The sequence below is a fragment of the Cinclus cinclus genome, chromosome 2, assembly GCF_963662255.1.
Source record: "Cinclus cinclus chromosome 2, bCinCin1.1, whole genome shotgun sequence".
Taxonomy (NCBI): domain Eukaryota; kingdom Metazoa; phylum Chordata; class Aves; order Passeriformes; family Cinclidae; genus Cinclus; species Cinclus cinclus.
Window position 1 is genome coordinate 88,035,070 of NC_085047.1, and position 17,613 is coordinate 88,052,682.

Below are 17,613 nucleotides of genomic sequence, written 5' to 3' on the forward strand. Positions count from 1 at the left end.
AACGGCAGGAGAAAACCCCCGGAGCCGCAGCCGGGCAGGAGTGGGAGGCGGCCCTGAAGCCTGACGGAAGGCCGGGATCTGGCCGGGATTAGGCCGGGATCCGGCCGGGATTAGGCCGGGGGCTGGCCGGGACCAGGCCCCGCCGCCATCCCGCTCTCCCTACAGCGTCCCGCGCTGCCGGGCGCCCCCTGCCGGCCCCGCGGGAGCGCGCGCAGCCACTGCCCGGACCAACCCCGGACCAATCCCGGCCGCGCGCACCGCCCAGCAGTCCGGGCCGGAACGCCCCGCCGCCTTTCGCGGCAGCGCCGTAAAGCGCGGCCGGCGGGGAGCGCCGGGCCCGGGGCGGCGGCGGTCGCGGTCGGATGCCCGGGGGCGGGGGCAGCCCGGCGCCCGGCACGCAGGGGGCAGCGGAGGCGGGCGAGGCGGCGGCGGGCGGCAGGATGAGCCTGTCGCCGAAGGAGCTGTCGAGCCTGCTGAGCATCGTGTCGGAGGAGGCGGGCGGCAGCACCTTCGAGGGGCTCTCCAGCGCCTTCCACCACTACTTCGGGAAGGCCGAGCACTTCCGGCTGGGCTCCGTGCTCGTCCTGCTGCTGCAGCAGCCCGACCTGCTGCCCAGCCCCGCGCAGCGCCTCACGGCGCTCTACCTCCTCTGGGAGATGTACCGCACCGAGCCCCTCGCCGCCAACCCCTTCGCCGCCGTCTTCGCCCACCTCCTCAACCCCGCGCCCGAGCGCGGCGGCGACGAGGCGGAGCGCACCCCGCTCTCAGGTGCGTCCCGGCGCGGCGGGGAGCGGGGCGGCACAGGAGCCCTCCTGGGGAAAAGGGGGGGAGTCCTGCACGGCCAGCCTCTCTGGGCTTGGTGTCTGCCAGGCCGCTTGCTTGGACTTTACAGCTCTCTACAACTGCCTGAGGGGGTCGGGGCTGTTCAGCCTGGAGAAGAGGAAGCTCCTTTTCGCTGTCTGCAGCCACCTGAAAGGAAAGGAGGCTGTAGCTAGCTGGGGATCGGCCTCTTCTCCCAAGCAACCAGCGACAGGACGAGAGGACATTGCGTAAAGCTGAGCCACGGGAGGTTTAGGTTGGACTTCAAGAAGAGTTTCTTCCCAGGAAGATTAGACATTGGAATGGGCTGTCCTGGGAGGCGGTGCAGTCACCCTCCCTGGAAGTGTTTAAGGAAAGACTGGACGTGGCACTCAGTACCCTGGTGTAGTTGACATGGTGGTGTTCAGTCATAGGTCAGCCTCGATGATCTCAGAGGTCTTTTCCAGCCTAATTGGATCTGTGATAACACGGAATTTTTTGGGAGAAAGCCATCACTAAAACGAGGTGATAGGAGGCTTCTGACATCCTTAAAGCTGTGAAACACACCTGTTAGAGAGAAATACATGAAACACTTTTTTCCTGTTCATTAAATATGACACTATCAGCGTTGAGTAAGTAAGTTTCTGAAAAATACAACCTGTTGGACAGACTACAGAGAGGGCCACCAAGTTGGTTAGAGGGCTGGAGCACTGGAACAGGCTACCCAGGGAATCTGTGGATGCCCCATCCCTGCAAATGTTCAAGGCCAGGCTGGATGGAGCTTGGAGCAACCTGGTCTAGGGACAGGTGTTCCTGCCCATGGCAGGGGGTGGCACCTAGATGGTCTTTAAGGTCCTTTCCAACCCAGGCCATTCTCTGATTCTGTGAATTGCAATGCCAGGTAATACTAAATAGCTCCCTTTTTGCCTGGATTGGAAATTGTGTGAATGAACTACCATGAGTGACTTAACATCAGCTGTCACATGCCATGATGTGTAATACTGATCCCATAGTGCTGTATTTTGCATTGAAACAGTTTTGTATGTGTCTCACAGACTCCAGCTGCACCTACTTTGCCTTAAATAACAAATCAATTTGTCTTAGTTTTGGTTGTTAAACATGAAGAGCAAGGAGACTGTTAATGCTCCTACATTAAAAACCATGGATTGTTTTTCATTGTGTCTCCACAGGCTTCTTACCTCCCATAACTCCTCCAGAAAAATTCTTTCTTTCACAACTGATGTTGGCCCCTCCTAGAGAGCTGTTCAAGAAGACTCCTCGGCAGATTGCTGCGATGGATGTGGGGAACATGGCCCAGTCAGTGGACATCAGTGGGCTGCAGCTGGCATTAGCAGGTCAGGAAGGTTTGTGGCTGTGCTGCTCTTGGGAATGGAAGCTCTCATCGGAACGCGATTGTGGGTTACCTGAGAAACTCTGTCCTGAATATGAAAAAGTTTGTACTAGGCTTTAAGGTCTTCAAGCCTGTGTTCAAGCACTTGGAGAAATCTCAGGCAGAGATTACATCCTAACTCTTTTATCCTCCTTAACAAGTAGTTTTTAAAGCATATATGTAATTGCCTTAAATACAAGAATATTTTGCAAGTATAGGAAGATTTTAATCTAAAGCTGTGTGGGGTTTTGTTAGGGATGGATTGTGGGGGGAGTGGTTTTGCTGTTTTTTTCATTTGTTTTATTTGTTTTAGTTATTGTGTTAGTGTGGGGTTTTTTTCTGTATTTTCATCCCATTTCACCCTTTGCAGTATTTCTTCTATGAGAGAACAAGCATAACTGTTGTGCTACTAATGCTGCATACTTGTATTTCAGTTGTACCTGGAAATTTGACTATTACAATTATATCTTCACTTTATTGCAAAGTCAGACCTTGCAGTGTTAGCTCAAGAGTTGGAAAGTGATCCAGTTTTACTAGATTGAAAAGAAAAGCAGTATGGTGCTTATCCTTTGACAGGGGAACAGGAGAAGGAACATGACTGTTTATGTCACATCTGGAGCTAATATGAAATATTATGTTGTTGGGCACAAGGAACCAGCTTAAACACAAAAAAAATCATTTTTCCCTAGGTATGTGCCAGTAGACCTTCTTGCTTGAAAACTGACCATCCCAGTTCTATATCTGCACAGTGTGATTTATTGCTCTGAGGCTGGGCACCATTTAGACTTTCCGTGTCCTGCAGTTGTATCTTGATGTTGTAATTGTTTTTTTCTGTGGACTCTGACACTGGCTGGTAAAGCTGTGATATACTGTCCCTTGTTCACAGTCTACAAATGTCTTGTGGGGTCTTCCTTACCTGCTATTTTCAGACTGGGAAAATTTGAAAATGCAAATTGAACACCCTAACATGCTGCTGTGGGTGAAAAACTTTTCTGGTCCATCTTGTGTTCATTCTGTCTGTATTTTGTAGAATACCTTAGCAAATTCAAATTTTGAGAAACCTCAGGTAACTTGTCATTTTTAGTGTAAGACAATTGTGATGCCTTAAGAAGTCTCAAGTTTTTCTTACTTGTTTTTATTTGTTTTCCCCTTGGTACTGTGTTTGCCTTCTGAATAGTTTGTTCTCATTAAAAATGACATCATTGAATCACAGAATAGTTTGGGTTGCAAAAAGACCTTAAAAATCATCTACTTCCACCTTCACTCACTGTGGGCATCAACACTTTCCAATAGACCAGGTTGCTTGAAGCCCCATCCAACCTGGACTTGGACATTTCCAGGGATGGGGATCCACAGCTTTTCTGGGCAACCTCAAAACTGTGGTTGGGCAAATGTGTGCTCTAGGCCACATACTTTACTTTAAAATAGAAGATAATGATGGCTGAAAGTAGAATACAAAGTCATTAATGGTGCTTGTGTAAGATTTATATCATTGTTTACATAATCCAGTAGAAGTGCACAATTGCTTACAAGCAGTTGTAGATTTTATGTAACAAAACCAGGTGCATCTGATAAAGCTCTGTTCTGTCTTTCTCAGACTTCTTGCTCTAGGTCTCCAGAATAACTGCCTGCTTCCTAATCACTTTCTTAGCAGATAAATATTTTACTTTTTTTTAAATCATTGTGATGCTTCTGTTTGCTGTGTTTTGGAAAGTCTGTGATATTTTTCACTAGTCTTCAGTGTATTTCTCCTAATGGTTCAATATGCAGGATGAAGCTGGTGCAGGATGATGACACCAAGATGCAATGTTTGAGGTGTTGTGTTTACACCTGTTCTCCAGGATGTACAGAGTGTCACAGCTGTAACACCTGGTAGCTCTTCAAAAATATGGTCCTTGAGATCAATTCAGGGCTGTTCAGAGCAGGATGATTTTGACTTGCTTTAGCACACACCTGTAAAATCAAATGAAACCATTCAGAAAGCATTTAATTTTTTTTTCCATCCGTTTATCTCTCCCAATCATTTTTTATGAAGAAACTAAAAACACTTATCTTCTGTGACAGTTTATTTGCCAGTCTATGGTGGATTTTCTATTTTTAATTTTCCTTTTTTTTTTAAGGTTTATTACCCTCCACCACCCACCCCCCCCCCCCAAAAAAAAAAGTAGAATGCTGGAATTGAGCATCTCAGACCAGAGTATTAACACTTGTTCTGTTCTGTCTTCCCTTTGGTCTGCAGAGAGAGCTAATTCAAACTTTGTTACTGCCCTACAATAATATGTTTAAAATGTTCCTCAGTGTTTGTCTGCAAACCTGTATTTGCTGAGGGAGTAATTGACCTCAAACTGTGAAAGTAAAGCTTTTAATACATTGTAGAGTTTTCTTTAAGAGTCAAAGAACATTTCTTTTTACCTGTAAAAATAAAATAATAAGCTACAAAAAGGAACCTAAGGATTTGTTTTCAGTTTAATTCTGTAAAATTTAAATGTCTTACTTGAAAATTCTGTATTAGTTTCTGTTAAATCACTGTGTTGTAATTCTTACTTCTGCTTACCTGAAGTTGTTGATTCAGCCCTTATTCTTGAAGCAGTGAGGTTGAACTTCTGAGCTTCAATGCAGATAACTGAAGGCTCAGGCAGGCTTCTCTAATCAGTGAAGTGAAATATCACTAATCAACTAATATCATCAGTAATTCCAGATTATGAGGTTACAAACAAATCTGTGACTTACTGACTGATGGATTTAAGTTCTAGACTATAAATGAAAAGATAGAAAAAGGACACTCAATGCTGCTCCCCCATTCCTGTACTTCATTTGTTAAATCAACCCTTCTGTTCAGGGGCTAAATGCAAGTAATTGTGAGATGAAGTTTGAAATAGTTGCTTAAGTAGAAGATATGTTTTATAAACCAGCTCACTTTGACTTTGCCTTTAGATTTTACTTTTTTTTTAGTGACTGAAAAGTATTGTCGTTGCTGCCTTTAATAGAAAAATATGCCCTGCTGTGCTGCTTCAGTGAGCTTATATGCAAATGTGTGCATTATCTGAAATAGTTGGATAAAGTAGGATAGAAAGCCAAAAAAGTTAACAACTTTGTTCCCGTGATGCACTTGTCACTCAGTTTTGGGCATCTCTTGCAGATTTGCTTGGAGTAATTTGAAATAGTTTGTGTGTGTGGGCAGCTGGGAAGGGTCAACATGATTGCACAAAGCAGAGCAAGTGCACTTTGAAGTGCTAGGGTACACAAAATATAAGAGCACTCAATTGGCCAGGAAATGGAGTGGTGTTTAGTTTCATCTGCAGCATTTTCATGGGAGTTCTTGTGTGGTACCAGCCATACTGGATTTCAGATTGCTTAAGGTGTAACCTGCTGCTTGGTGTTCTCTGTTAACAGGGTGGGGAAAAGAATGCTAAGTGGTATTCTGTAGTGGGGATCTTTCTGGTTTTTGTCCTTTGGTGTTTTCTTTGCCAAAAAAAAAATGGAAAACAGGATCTCTCAAAATAGTACAGAGAGAACAGAAGATCAGCCATTAAGTCTCCTAATACAGAAAAGCAATAGGTTACTGACAGAAGGGTACATAAAAATCTGATAATGCAAGCAGTGAGGCTTATATTTTCCTTTTTGGCCAATTTCTTCAAGTCTTCAGCTGTATATACACTAACCTTAATGTTACTCCTCTGTAACTTTTTTTATGTTTTGTATTTGGCCTCTAAAGGGATGATGACGTCTGTGGAATCACATAACCATTTAAAACTCCATTGTTTTCCACTAAAGAATTGATTCTGGCTTGACAGCAAATGTGCAAGGAGCTCAGGCAATGCCACAGAAATGTGTTGGGTAAATTTGAATAGCTGACTTCAGGTCTAGTTGTGAGCATTATCATCTGTAAGTGGATCCATGTAGATCTTTCATTTTCCTTCTCTGAGAAGTGATTACAAGACTAGATACAGCATGTGAACTCTGAGGAGAAGCATAGGAACCTACTAATATGCTGCTTTCAGATATAGATTACATCAGTTACGTGCCTCTTCTAAGGCCAAGACTGTGTTTCAGATTTACATCTATTTCTTCTTTATTCTTACTGCATACCCTCTGTGAGCTGGCACTCAGACTGCTGACTGCCCAACTGTACTAAATTTTATGTCTATGTTAACTATTGCGTTTTTTTCAAAGCCAGTTCTTTTCTAAAGCTGCTTGTTTTTCACTACTTTGAGTATTCCAGGCATTTCTGTTCCAATTTTATGGTTTAATATTCTTCTTTCAGAGCGTCAGTCCGAGTTGCCAACACAGAGCAAGGCCAGCTTCCCCAGCATTCTCAGTGATCCTGACCCAGATTCTTCCAACTCCGGTTTTGACAGCTCTGTTGCTTCCCAGATCACAGAAGCATTAGTGAGTGGACTAAAGCCTCCTATAGAAAGTATGTGCATTTTTACATCTTTGTTTCTGTAACTCACAGCATGCCATGTTATTACACTTCAAATAAAATGTAATGGAATTCAGAAGTATTTTCAAGGCATGAAATGGAAATTGAGGTGAATGAAAGTGTGAAACTGCATCAGGCTGTCTCTGGATCAGATTCTAGTGTTCACATTTACAGACTTCTAGAAATCTGGAGTCTTGAAGCCTTTCCCCGAGTTACCTGTTGAACAACAGATACTAGTCCCTGCACTGAGATCTGCATTGGCTGGTAACACCTCCAATGTTAAAAAAAAAAAAAGCAGTTACTGTGGAAGGGAAAAAGATCATAGTCAGTAACACAGTGATCTGAATCAAGAGTAAAAACAGGCAGATGTAATGGTATCACTAAAAATCAGAAATGAATGGTTTTCTGGGAGGCAAATAGGATTGCAATACTATTCTCAGTGTTACAATAGCTTAAAGAAATAGGGGATTTTGGGGCATCTTCTGTTTGTTACTGATACAGAACTGAATACCCAAAGCTTAAGAAAATATTTCACATTGTTGCCATTTTAGGTCACTTTCGACCAGAGTTTATTCGGCCACCGCCTCCACTCCATATATGTGAGGATGAATTGGCATGGCTAAATCCAATCGAACCAGATCATACAATTCAGTGGGATAAGTCAATGTGTGTTAAGAACAGCACTGGAGTTGAGATAAAAAGAATCATGGCAAAAGCTTTTAAAAGTCCTTTGACTTCCCCACAGCAAACACAGGTAAGGATCATGCACATTCCTGTCTAAAATGAGTCTCTAAGAAGCTATTAACTCCTGTATTTTAGAAAATTTTGAGCACTTTAATTGATCTGTGTTTGGATTCAGAAAACTTTTAAATTATCTTTCTTATTCAGACAAACCCAAGTCAAAATTCTTGCATTTCTATAATGTTCATACCATTGACTGGATGTAGTTACAATTGATGGAGTGGCACTAACATTTTTCTGTGTGGAAAAATCATATAATTAAGTTGCTCATGCTTCTGTGAAAGTTTTTGATAAATAATTACTTCAGAAACACCAACAACCATTTTTTCCCCTCAATTTGGTAGTATTACCCCTGATTTCAGTGGGCTTTTTCATAAACATTATGCTGGCACTATAAAATAAGCTTTATTTGCACTACTCTTTCTGCCAAGTGGACTTGAAATTGAAATTTCCTTCTAATGGACAGGAAATTAAAGGAGGCTGAAACTTTTCATGTAGAATTTTAACTCCCTTCTTTGCTACCCACTGATGACAGACTCCTAAACTCATCAGTAAAGGTTTTATGGACACAGTTGCCTGTGCATACAAATTTTAAAGTAGCCCTCCAGTGCTTTTCAATAGAGAAGCCTAAATGTAAAGGGCTATCATTTTCCTGGATCTTAGGTGTATTTTCTAGAAGTAACATGAATAACTGAGAGAAAATTAACTGAAGATTTTTTCTTCTTCACAGCTCCTTGGAGAACTGGAAAAGGACCCCAAGCTTGTTTACCATATTGGCCTCACTCCTGCCAAATTGCCAGACCTGGTTGAAAACAATCCTTTAGTAGCTATAGAAATGTTGCTGAAACTAATGCAGTCTAGTCAAATAACAGAGTATTTTTCTGTTTTGGTCAACATGGACATGTCCCTACATTCAATGGAAGTTGTAAATCGGTGAGTATGATCTCAAATCTAATAAGGTTTCACTGAGTATGTAAAATGAGCAGTTTTGTTGTATTAGGATATCTGGAAATGTTCATTTTGATCCTTCTTGAGGCATGTGTGGGAGATAGAAGACTACAGTGGGACAAAGGGCAGTTATGTGAGAATCCTCCACAAACAGTTAATGCCACATGGCTAATCTGATTAATTGCAAGTTTCATTCTTGATGCAGCTTAAGTGAACAAAAGGTGCTGTTAAACAGCTGCCCTACTGTACATTCATGTCCTGTTCTCATTGAGAATCATTTCTGCAGATAGGTACAACCCATTTTCTTAACAGAATACTAGCCCCTTAAGTAGGAAAACTTTTCAGACAGCTGATTTCCACAAATTTGCAGAAGTACATCTCTCTCACTTACTTTCTTCCATTTCTTGGCAATTACTGAACATGAACTACCAAACAAGCTTCAATCAGCAGTCCCTTTGAAGCAGAGTTGAATTGCACCTTAAATACCTTCTGATTAAAGAAACATTTCTGAAATAAATGCCTCCCTAAATGCCTGGTGCAGACTGACAGCAGTTACTGCCCTGAAGTGGAGCTAATGATTGCAACATGGAACAGAGAGTGGTAAGAGAAGAGCTTTCACCTGTGTCCAGGAGGGTTACACCTCCAGTCAGGCATGCTGGTTCTCCCACAGCATAGCTACCACAGGAACAATTTTCATCAAACACTAAAGTGTCTGTCAGTGCAAACGGGAAGACACTGATTGTTAAGGGAAATAAGACAAAAAATTGAAACTGCACTTGCAACTGAAACCTTCACCTTCTTCCCTACTATCCCCCTTTGACTACTTGAGACAGGACTGATTTGAGGTACTTTGGTCAGATTCTGTTGTAGCCTTGTGGCAGTTCTCCATTTAGTGTATGTTCTTATCTTAAGAGAGCTGTATTGCTCATTCAGTTAAGAAGCAGTGGCAGCTCAAATGTCAGATGTACTAGAAACCAATCTAACTTAGCATCTATACCATCAGAGTTTAAAGATTTTCCTCTTAATTAAGAAATTTAAATGACTAGAAATATATCTGGAAGCTGTCAAAAATCAGTTCTCTATGACAGGACTGGGAATAAACTGATATCACAGGTCTGATGTGATTTGTTTTGCTACAGAAACACTAGATTTATGGTTTGATAAACCATAGGCTAACCACATTTATTTGAACAGGCTTACTACTGCAGTTGATCTCCCACCTGAGTTTATTCATCTTTATATCTCCAATTGTATCTCCACCTGTGAACAGATTAAAGACAAATATATGCAGGTGAGTGCTTCAATAAATCCCATATATTGCTCTGAAATAATGTGCTATGCTTTTAATAAGGCTGATACCATTAGGTTGTTTTGTTTTACTGCTTTTTTTATTTCGATGGCACTTTTCCCCCCTAACACACTATGTGGGTCTTTATAGAGTTTAATGGACAGTTCTTCACTTTTTTTTATAAGACTTGATCACAGTAATCACTGTTCGCTGTTTTTCTGTAGACATCATAAACTTCTTCCTGGAAAAACTGTAGTTTTATGTGACTGGTGTTCTTACATTCAAAAGGTTAATCTGTCACTCTGTGAGCCTTTTCTTCACACCCAGTATTAGTTTGCATTCTGCTTAGTTTTAAGTTTCAAGTTTCTCTTCTATACAAGTGTGCCAGCCACTTCAGACCTCTGAGGTGATGTTAGAAAACTCACAGGGAATTCTTGGCCTTCAGTCATGACTGATAACAGTTTGCAGATCTTGTCAAAGACCTAAAAACCTTTTGTCTTTCTAATACCACACTCTCTACTTCCCAAGCCTTGTCATACTTACATGCTGGTACTGAGGAAGTTGTAATAACTCCAAGGATCCCTGATTGGGGAGGGTCAGGGGAAACATGAGGGTTACACACTTGTGGCATTCAGGGTTGTCTGCGTGCTGTGTGAGGTACTTCCTTCTCTCCTAAATGATCTGTTGGTTTCACCAGGTGCCCACTAGAACTTTTCTTGGGTATGTCATTGGTGAAAAGCAGTTCTGTATTCAGTTTCTCCAAGGTTTTTTGAATCTCAAGTCCTGCATTAGCTTTTTCCTCTTGATACCAAAGGACATCAATGTCTTTAGTCTCTTGCAGCAAGACAACTGTTCCTATCCCTTTCAGCTGTTTTTATGTCCTCTAGTGCCTTCTCTGGCTCTATTGTATCCTTAAGCTACAGGAAAAAAAAAAGGTGTGTGCAGTGCACAGGATAGGGATGAAATATGGTTTTAGATAGCAGCAATCCCCCATCTTGTTCTCAATCCCTTTCAGATGATGACTGATCATGTGTTACCTTTTGGTGGCTACTGATGTTTCTCTGCTTTGTGGTTCTGCCAGACACACATGGGTGACTTGATCTATGACCTGCTGAGTAGCTCTGCCTTTTACATTTGGTAATGGAGTAGGAAAATAGCAGCAGACCTGGGCTGCAGCTGAGAATATGCCCAGAGTGGGACACTGCTTAGAGGCGCTGCTGAGAGCACACAGCAGCTGTGCTTTAGGCACTCAGGGGACAAAAAAGATTTCTGAGGGCAAAAGGAACGTATACTGATCACTAAGCAGCATGCAGAGCTGAGATCTAACGTTTTTTAATGTGTACAGGGCCTCACAGCAGCTCAGACATAAGATGTTTTGTTTGAAAGCATGGTACAAAATTATGATTGGAAATGTTCCTCAGAAGACTGGGAGTCAGCCAGTAATCTTGCATTTGTTCTTTTGCCGAGTTTCACGTTCCTGGATTATTATAATTACTTGGGTAACTAATTTGTGTTGCAGAGAAAGCATGTGATGCCTTTTGATCACAGTGAAGGAATTAAGTTGTTCAATCTCTGAATTCTCTCAGTATAAGTAGCAAATTTTGAAGTAGTAAGCTCAGTTCCTGGAAAAATAGCTGATATCTTATTTTCAGTGTCAAATAATCTGAAATTCTTTGGACACTTAATCTGTCACATCCCTCAATTCCATCTGATAAACATCGTTCACATATAGATTGCTTTTAGGGAAAGAGTTGAACCCAAGCCTTTTTCACAATGTGAAGTATGAGAGTGTTTTAATGATAAAGACCTGGCTTTGTCCTTGGGGAAGAATGTGCTCTGTGTTTAACAGATAGTTGGTGACTGGATCTATGTATGACAAATTTTAAGTGCCAGTTCCCAAGTTTTCACTTCCAGTTCGCATAGTGCTCTTCAAGGTGTTGCCTAAGTAGCTCTTAAGAAAGAGGAACGCCTTTAAGATCCTGTCTTTTCACTGGATGAGGCAGGAAAGCCATGAGTTCTTCGATTAGGCGTCCCTGGAATTGTTTTTCCCTCTAATAGAGAGCAAAATGGTTATCTGCTGATTCAGCAACAGAGCACATGCCATGAAGGAAGTTTGTAATCAGTTTGATTGATGTCACTTCCTATCTGGAGTTCCTTGAAGTGGTGATAAGAAATTTTGAGATGTGAGATTTTTCAATTTTCTTTATGGTGTTATTGTAGAAAATAAGACTAATCAAGACTCAAATGTTTACATCATCTTCAGCTATTATCTCTGTCTGCCTTTATACAGAGATTACATGATAAATTGAATACAGTGGATAGGTAGATCTGGTGCTTCATTTGTGATGGGATTAATCCTGAGAAGGCTTCTGCATCCAGAAGTACAAGAACTATAAAGCAGCCAATTCTTTAAATGTAGTAGTAGTATGGGAAATGGAAGAAAAGGGGCAGCATGTACAAAGCTTGGGAACACAGTAACTGCTAAAGCTAAACTGCTTCTGAAACACCTCACTTCTACTGCTGAGGGCCAACAGTCCTTCAACTGACTTGGTGGCAAACATTTATTTGGATTGTCAAACCATCTCTCTTATGTTTCAGAACCGCCTGGTCCGTCTTGTTTGTGTCTTTCTTCAGTCTTTAATCAGAAACAAAATTATTAATGTACAGGACTTGTTTATAGAAGTGCAAGCATTCTGCATTGAGTTCAGTCGGATACGAGAAGCAGCTGGCCTTTTCAGATTGCTGAAGACACTGGACACTGGGGAAAATCCATCAGAAACAAAAACGTCAAAATAAAGTGCCTGTCAGTGGCAAAAAATCCCTCTTGCTGGTGTTCTATACCAATTATTTGTACATTTTAAACCGAAATACCTGGATTTAATTATGTAACATGTTAATTACATTATAAATAGCAATTTATGCATTTGAACAATAAATAAGGCATTTTCTGATACATGCTTGAATTTGTGAAATGTATTAGGCCTTACACTATTTTTCACTATAGTTTAAATCTGTATGTTGTATACATATCCTGAAATTCAGACTCTGGTTCCAGAGAGAATATAAATGATACTTGGCATTCACAACAAGTTTAAGCATTAATCTGGCACTCACTCTCTTTGGGTCCAAAATTGTTTGTATATAACTACAGTCAACCTGTATCAAGGTAGGTAAGTTCCTTGTTTTACCTTTTGTTCACTGTGTAAGACCTTCTAGGACCTGGATAGAACTCCTAACAATGTATTCTGGTTTTGGTGAGTAAGGGAAAGTCTGTCTTGATGTCTAGAAATAGCTAAAGGCTTACCTTTACAAAGCAGAAATTAAGTTGGGGGCTGTAGGCTCAGAACAATATTCTTTCCTATCAAGACCATGAAGTATTTTCAGAATTATGCCAGCAGCAGTTGAAATACACACTTTACATGCTTGTAAAAATGTTTCACTGAGGAAAGAAGGTCACATTTCTTCCATAAAAAACAAAAGTCTCCCTTCCAAATTTGCATGGGCAGTTGCTATGTATCTTCCAAAGTTAAATAGCATCTTCCTTCTAGAGCACAAAGTAGTTTTCATGTTAGATGCCAGGTATTGGGGAAACTGGGGATGGAGTCTGCTAAACTATAATTTTAAGCTGATAATAGAGTAGCTGCTGTTTGATTTAAGCCCTGAGACTAAAAAGTTAACAAGTTCTAATTTAATGCTGCTTGTTAAATGAAAGCTGTTTTAAATCTGCATCAGCTTCTCAAATTTTTAGGAAGTAAAAGAACAATAATGCGGAGTAAAGACAGTCTTCTGGCTTTTTCTTTCCAAGTAATTTAAGATGTGAAAGTGCTTGGATTGAAAATCCCATTAATCTCTTGTCTCATTCAGTATAATCTTTCAGTAAAAAGTACTGTGAGAAAATGTTCTGTAATCATTAGAGATTGGACTTGCGCAGCTTTCCAGTTAAAATGTATCAGGTCAACTAAAGTAACACTTACTTATGGTCTGTTCCAATTCTAGACATTGCTTCTGAACCCAGTACATTTGCTATCAGGTATTTTTAGTGGCAACACCTAAAACACAAGCTGCTTTAGAAGCATTCCTTAATGTTTTCTGTCTGCTAAAGCTGAAGCCCAGTTTAACCACTGTGCAGCAATACCCCTCTAAAAACATACATACATACATTTCAGACTACTGTTTGGAATGTATGTTGCCGTATTATGATGAAGTAACAGGCTCCAGTATAAAAATTATTACTACTGGTTAAAGTCATTGCTATCTACTTTATGATTTACAGAATAAGTTAAAAACAAGCCTCTCCCCACTGCCAAAGGTTGGTGCTATTATGCTACAGCCAAAGTCTAGTTGTTCTGCATCTTCACTGTATTTGCTTGAGTAATACTGATATACATAATTTTTATAGTTCTGTAGCATCCAAGGATTAGGGATTTATCAACAAATCCTATGATGTTATCATAGGTATGTCTGACACATTAATTTCAGAGCCCTGTGCCACTGGGGAAGTGCAGGGCCCATTGTGAGAAAAGGCTGCCCTCTTCCAGACCCAGCTAGGAGAAGCTGGCACAGCAAAGCCCCTCAAGCCAGGCTCGTGGCAGCTCAGTGATAATGCTGGAGGCGTCTGATAGAGAGGATCCACACTGAAGTAGTTCTTAAAGAACTGCATCTCCTTGGAAGGAGCAGGACAAAAGGGAACGGCAGAGACCATCTGTTAGAGGCTCACCCTCTCCCCTTCCCTACCTATCACCATGGAAGGGAGAACTGTCAACTTACAGAAGGGTAGTTTTAGTCCTCTAAAACCAATTTATTCCCATTTCAAAGTAATCTTCATATAGTCACTTTATGAAGACTTTATATGCCTGTGATGGTAACTGTTTCTTATCTTGACCCACAAGTTCTTCCACCAATTTCCCCACTCCTCACTAAGCAGCAGCCAGCTCAGTCAATGGGTTAAGCCACTTAAGGTTAACCCAGCCCACCCAGGTACTGGTGATATGGGGAAAGCACCATCTGCTGAAAGGGTCTCCCCTGTAGCTACCCAGCATGAAGTTAAGTTAAGCTTGTTTTGTGCTGTGCTAGTGCTGAGTGTCTCAGATCCACTTCCTAAGTGTACCAAAGAAAACAAAACCCTCCAGCTTCTCAGATGTTGCTTTTTAAAAGGTCGGTATAATTTATTATCGAATTTGAGCTTTTAGCCATTAAGTTACAACAACAATGCATAACTTGACATTCTTATAACTGTACATATACAATGGAAAAGACAAGTGCTTAATCCAAACAATGCAACTGAATTAGTTCAAGGTTACAAGAAAAGATGCTTGTGAATAGTTTTTGACAGACTAGCAAATTCAAATAGTTCTCTGCAGGTATATGTTTATACTAGAAGTAAGTGGCTTCAAAGTTTTGGACTTAAGCTTCAGACTAACAGAATGATGGAAACTTACTTTGTGCCTCTGAACGAAGGATATGCTCATTTAAAAATGCAGTAACATTACCATGTTTCAGATGGTGAAAAGGAGCTTCAGGTCCAATGGAATTATAATGGACAGTCTCAGGTAATGCACTCTTCACACAAATACATGCAATTATAAAGGCATTCTATTTTAAAAACTTTCTTAAATCAAGTTTTGCAATACAGTAGGATATCTGAGGAGAGATCAGGACCCACACTGAACAAAACCAAAAGCCTTTAGCTTGATTTGTGCATGTTTAATCAATTCCAATTCTCAAATCTTCACATATCACCTGTGAGAGAAAAGAACACATCAAGTAAAGACCAGTCTCAAAGACATGTTAGAATTTTTTACAGGCATTCCAGCTTACAAAAAATTGATGCTGACATGTTCCATTTCAGGAACTGTAATTCACCATGGCCCTATTATAAAATAGCATCTCTTCAACTTACCCAAGGGGACAGTCTTGCTGGACTCTGCCCAACTACAACTGGCTGGTTGTAGAGGAACCTTGCAGGATGGGCAGGAAACCTGACTGACCATTCCCATATCAATAGGTAATTCAAAAACACCTTTGCACACTTGACAAAGGTGTTACAATGGTGTTTCCAGTTACAACCCCAGCAGGGCCAGAATTCCCAGCAGGCCGGCTTTGGCAGGAATATACTCATATGCACTTTATTAAATCAGCATGAATTAAAGGCATTCCCACTGTAGGTAAATTATCCTACAACTCCTCCAGTAGACCTCCAAAATCCAGCCCTAATTAACAGCAACAAGCTACTGGACTACATTCACATGCCATGTCAGGGGTAAGCGGCAGGGGAAAGGAGTTACTGCTATCCTACCAAACTTCTCTAGTAAACACCAAGAATCTCCTCCAAGCATTGCTTAGAGCCAAAGAAGAATCCAGTCTAGCAGTCATTAGTAAAAGAAAATCCAGACTTTCCAGTTAAATTGGTACTGCAAGTAATTAAACCCTTAACATGCTTTTAGAGCTGAAATGTCAATGGTTCCTTCTTGTTTGCTATTGAGTCTGAAAGAAGTATAAACAACTATTTACAACCAAGTGTTTTCCAGTTTGTCAGTTGTAAACTATTATTAATAAATTTAAATTTCTGAACAGAGGGGCCTCCAGTTTTTCCTTTAAGACAGTTCATTTTGGCATGTTCATAACTCCTTTTAAAAAAAATAGCTTCACAAAATTTCTCCCTAATGGAAACAGCAGCAAAGCCATACCAATTAACACAACACTAATAAAACTTATTCCACAAAAAACAGCATTCCCTAGTCCCGCTAGGGATTTTTCCCCAAGTGATTTATTCAGCATCATCGAGGGGCTTTAGACTTCTTGAAGGCTGTGCAATTTAGCTTTTTGTATAATGATACCACAGGAATGCCTCCAATAAGAAGCTCTCTGCCTGATTACAGCAAAATCTAACAGAGGGGCAGAGGTGTCCAAGACAAGTTCCTGCATATTTTACAAAAACTGTGCAGCTAGGAAAAGTGATGAGGGAAGGGGGAGGCAGCAGGAACCCACAACACACACAGCTGCAGTCCCCACACTATGCAGGACATGGCTGAAGCAGCAGAGGCAGATTAAAGCTTCCCCAAATGGAAGGGAAGGGAGTCAGGAGGCACCTATCCTACAAAAAGAATTCATGGAGGGGTTGAAAAAATCACTCATTGGTTTTGACCTTCATACAAGCTTTTGGTAGGTAAAGTGTTACAAACCAGCAATAGCAGTTTGATCTAACTTAGTGGGGATCCAGATCAGCAAAGTCTGTGCACCTGTAATTTACCTACAGCAGCCTACACTCAATGTAACAGATGAACTGGAACAGCAGGTCCTATGCTTCCTGTTTCTAAGCTTCTCTTGCTACTGTTTTAAACACCCTAGATTGTCTTTCTTGTGCCCCATACTTTTCATACTACCTTTCTTTTTACTAATGCATGTCAGCTTTTTGACTGAGGTCAGACTAGTGATTCGCTTCGGAATATTTTTGTCATTGTGCTTCCAAGGAGAGCAAACTGCTTGCTGGATGCACTGCAATTCGGCCTTTTATTGTCATCACTCCTCAGCAGCACAGCTGGCCTTACAAGAACTAACTATATCAAGGATCAACTATGTGCAAACCTATTTGACTGAAACAACTGAAACTATTTCTGTGAATGACTGAAATGAAACAGGTGCAGTGCCAGCATGTGAAAAAGAGCCCAGGAGTCTTCATATTCAGATATTTTTCCGTCAGCACACACCAGATTTTATAAGCATACTTTTCAGTTTGCAGGTTCTTTAGCTTTTCTTCCAGCTTTCTGCCAGATCTCAGATTTAATTCTAAGAAAAGCTTTTGGTTTTATAGGTATTACATAAAAGCTCAAGTACTTACCACAGTTCTCCTCTCCAGAATGAATACTGTGCTGTAGGTATCAGCAAGACACAATCCACAGACTAACAACACTTCTCTTGATAACTTCTCTTTTGGTTCCTCCTTGACCTAGAGTTTAAACCCTCTCAACATTTACTACATCAATGTTCAGTTTTGTGTTAAAGAAGAGGGAGAAGACTTCAGTTTTT

At 41.0% G+C, this 17,613-nt stretch overlaps 1 protein-coding gene and 1 non-coding gene across 2 annotated transcripts; one reads left to right on the forward strand and one right to left on the reverse strand.

Annotated features, from left to right (window-relative positions):
• Positions 1 to 362: 362 nt before the first annotated feature.
• Positions 363 to 12,541, forward strand: CNOT11 (CCR4-NOT transcription complex subunit 11). Its single transcript, XM_062515037.1, has 7 exons — positions 363 to 768; positions 1,989 to 2,153; positions 6,453 to 6,605; positions 7,163 to 7,365; positions 8,083 to 8,285; positions 9,495 to 9,591; positions 12,187 to 12,541. Exons 1-7 carry the CDS (start codon positions 363 to 365, stop codon positions 12,382 to 12,384), a joined length of 1,425 nt encoding a protein of 474 aa, XP_062371021.1. The 3' UTR covers positions 12,385 to 12,541.
• A 4,461-nt stretch (positions 12,542 to 17,002) lies between these two features.
• On the reverse strand, positions 17,003 to 17,118 carry LOC134041481 (small nucleolar RNA SNORD89). The gene has a single exon (XR_009933023.1). It is a non-coding gene; the product is annotated as a small nucleolar RNA SNORD89 (small nucleolar RNA).
• Between the last annotated feature and the right edge of the window lie 495 nt (positions 17,119 to 17,613).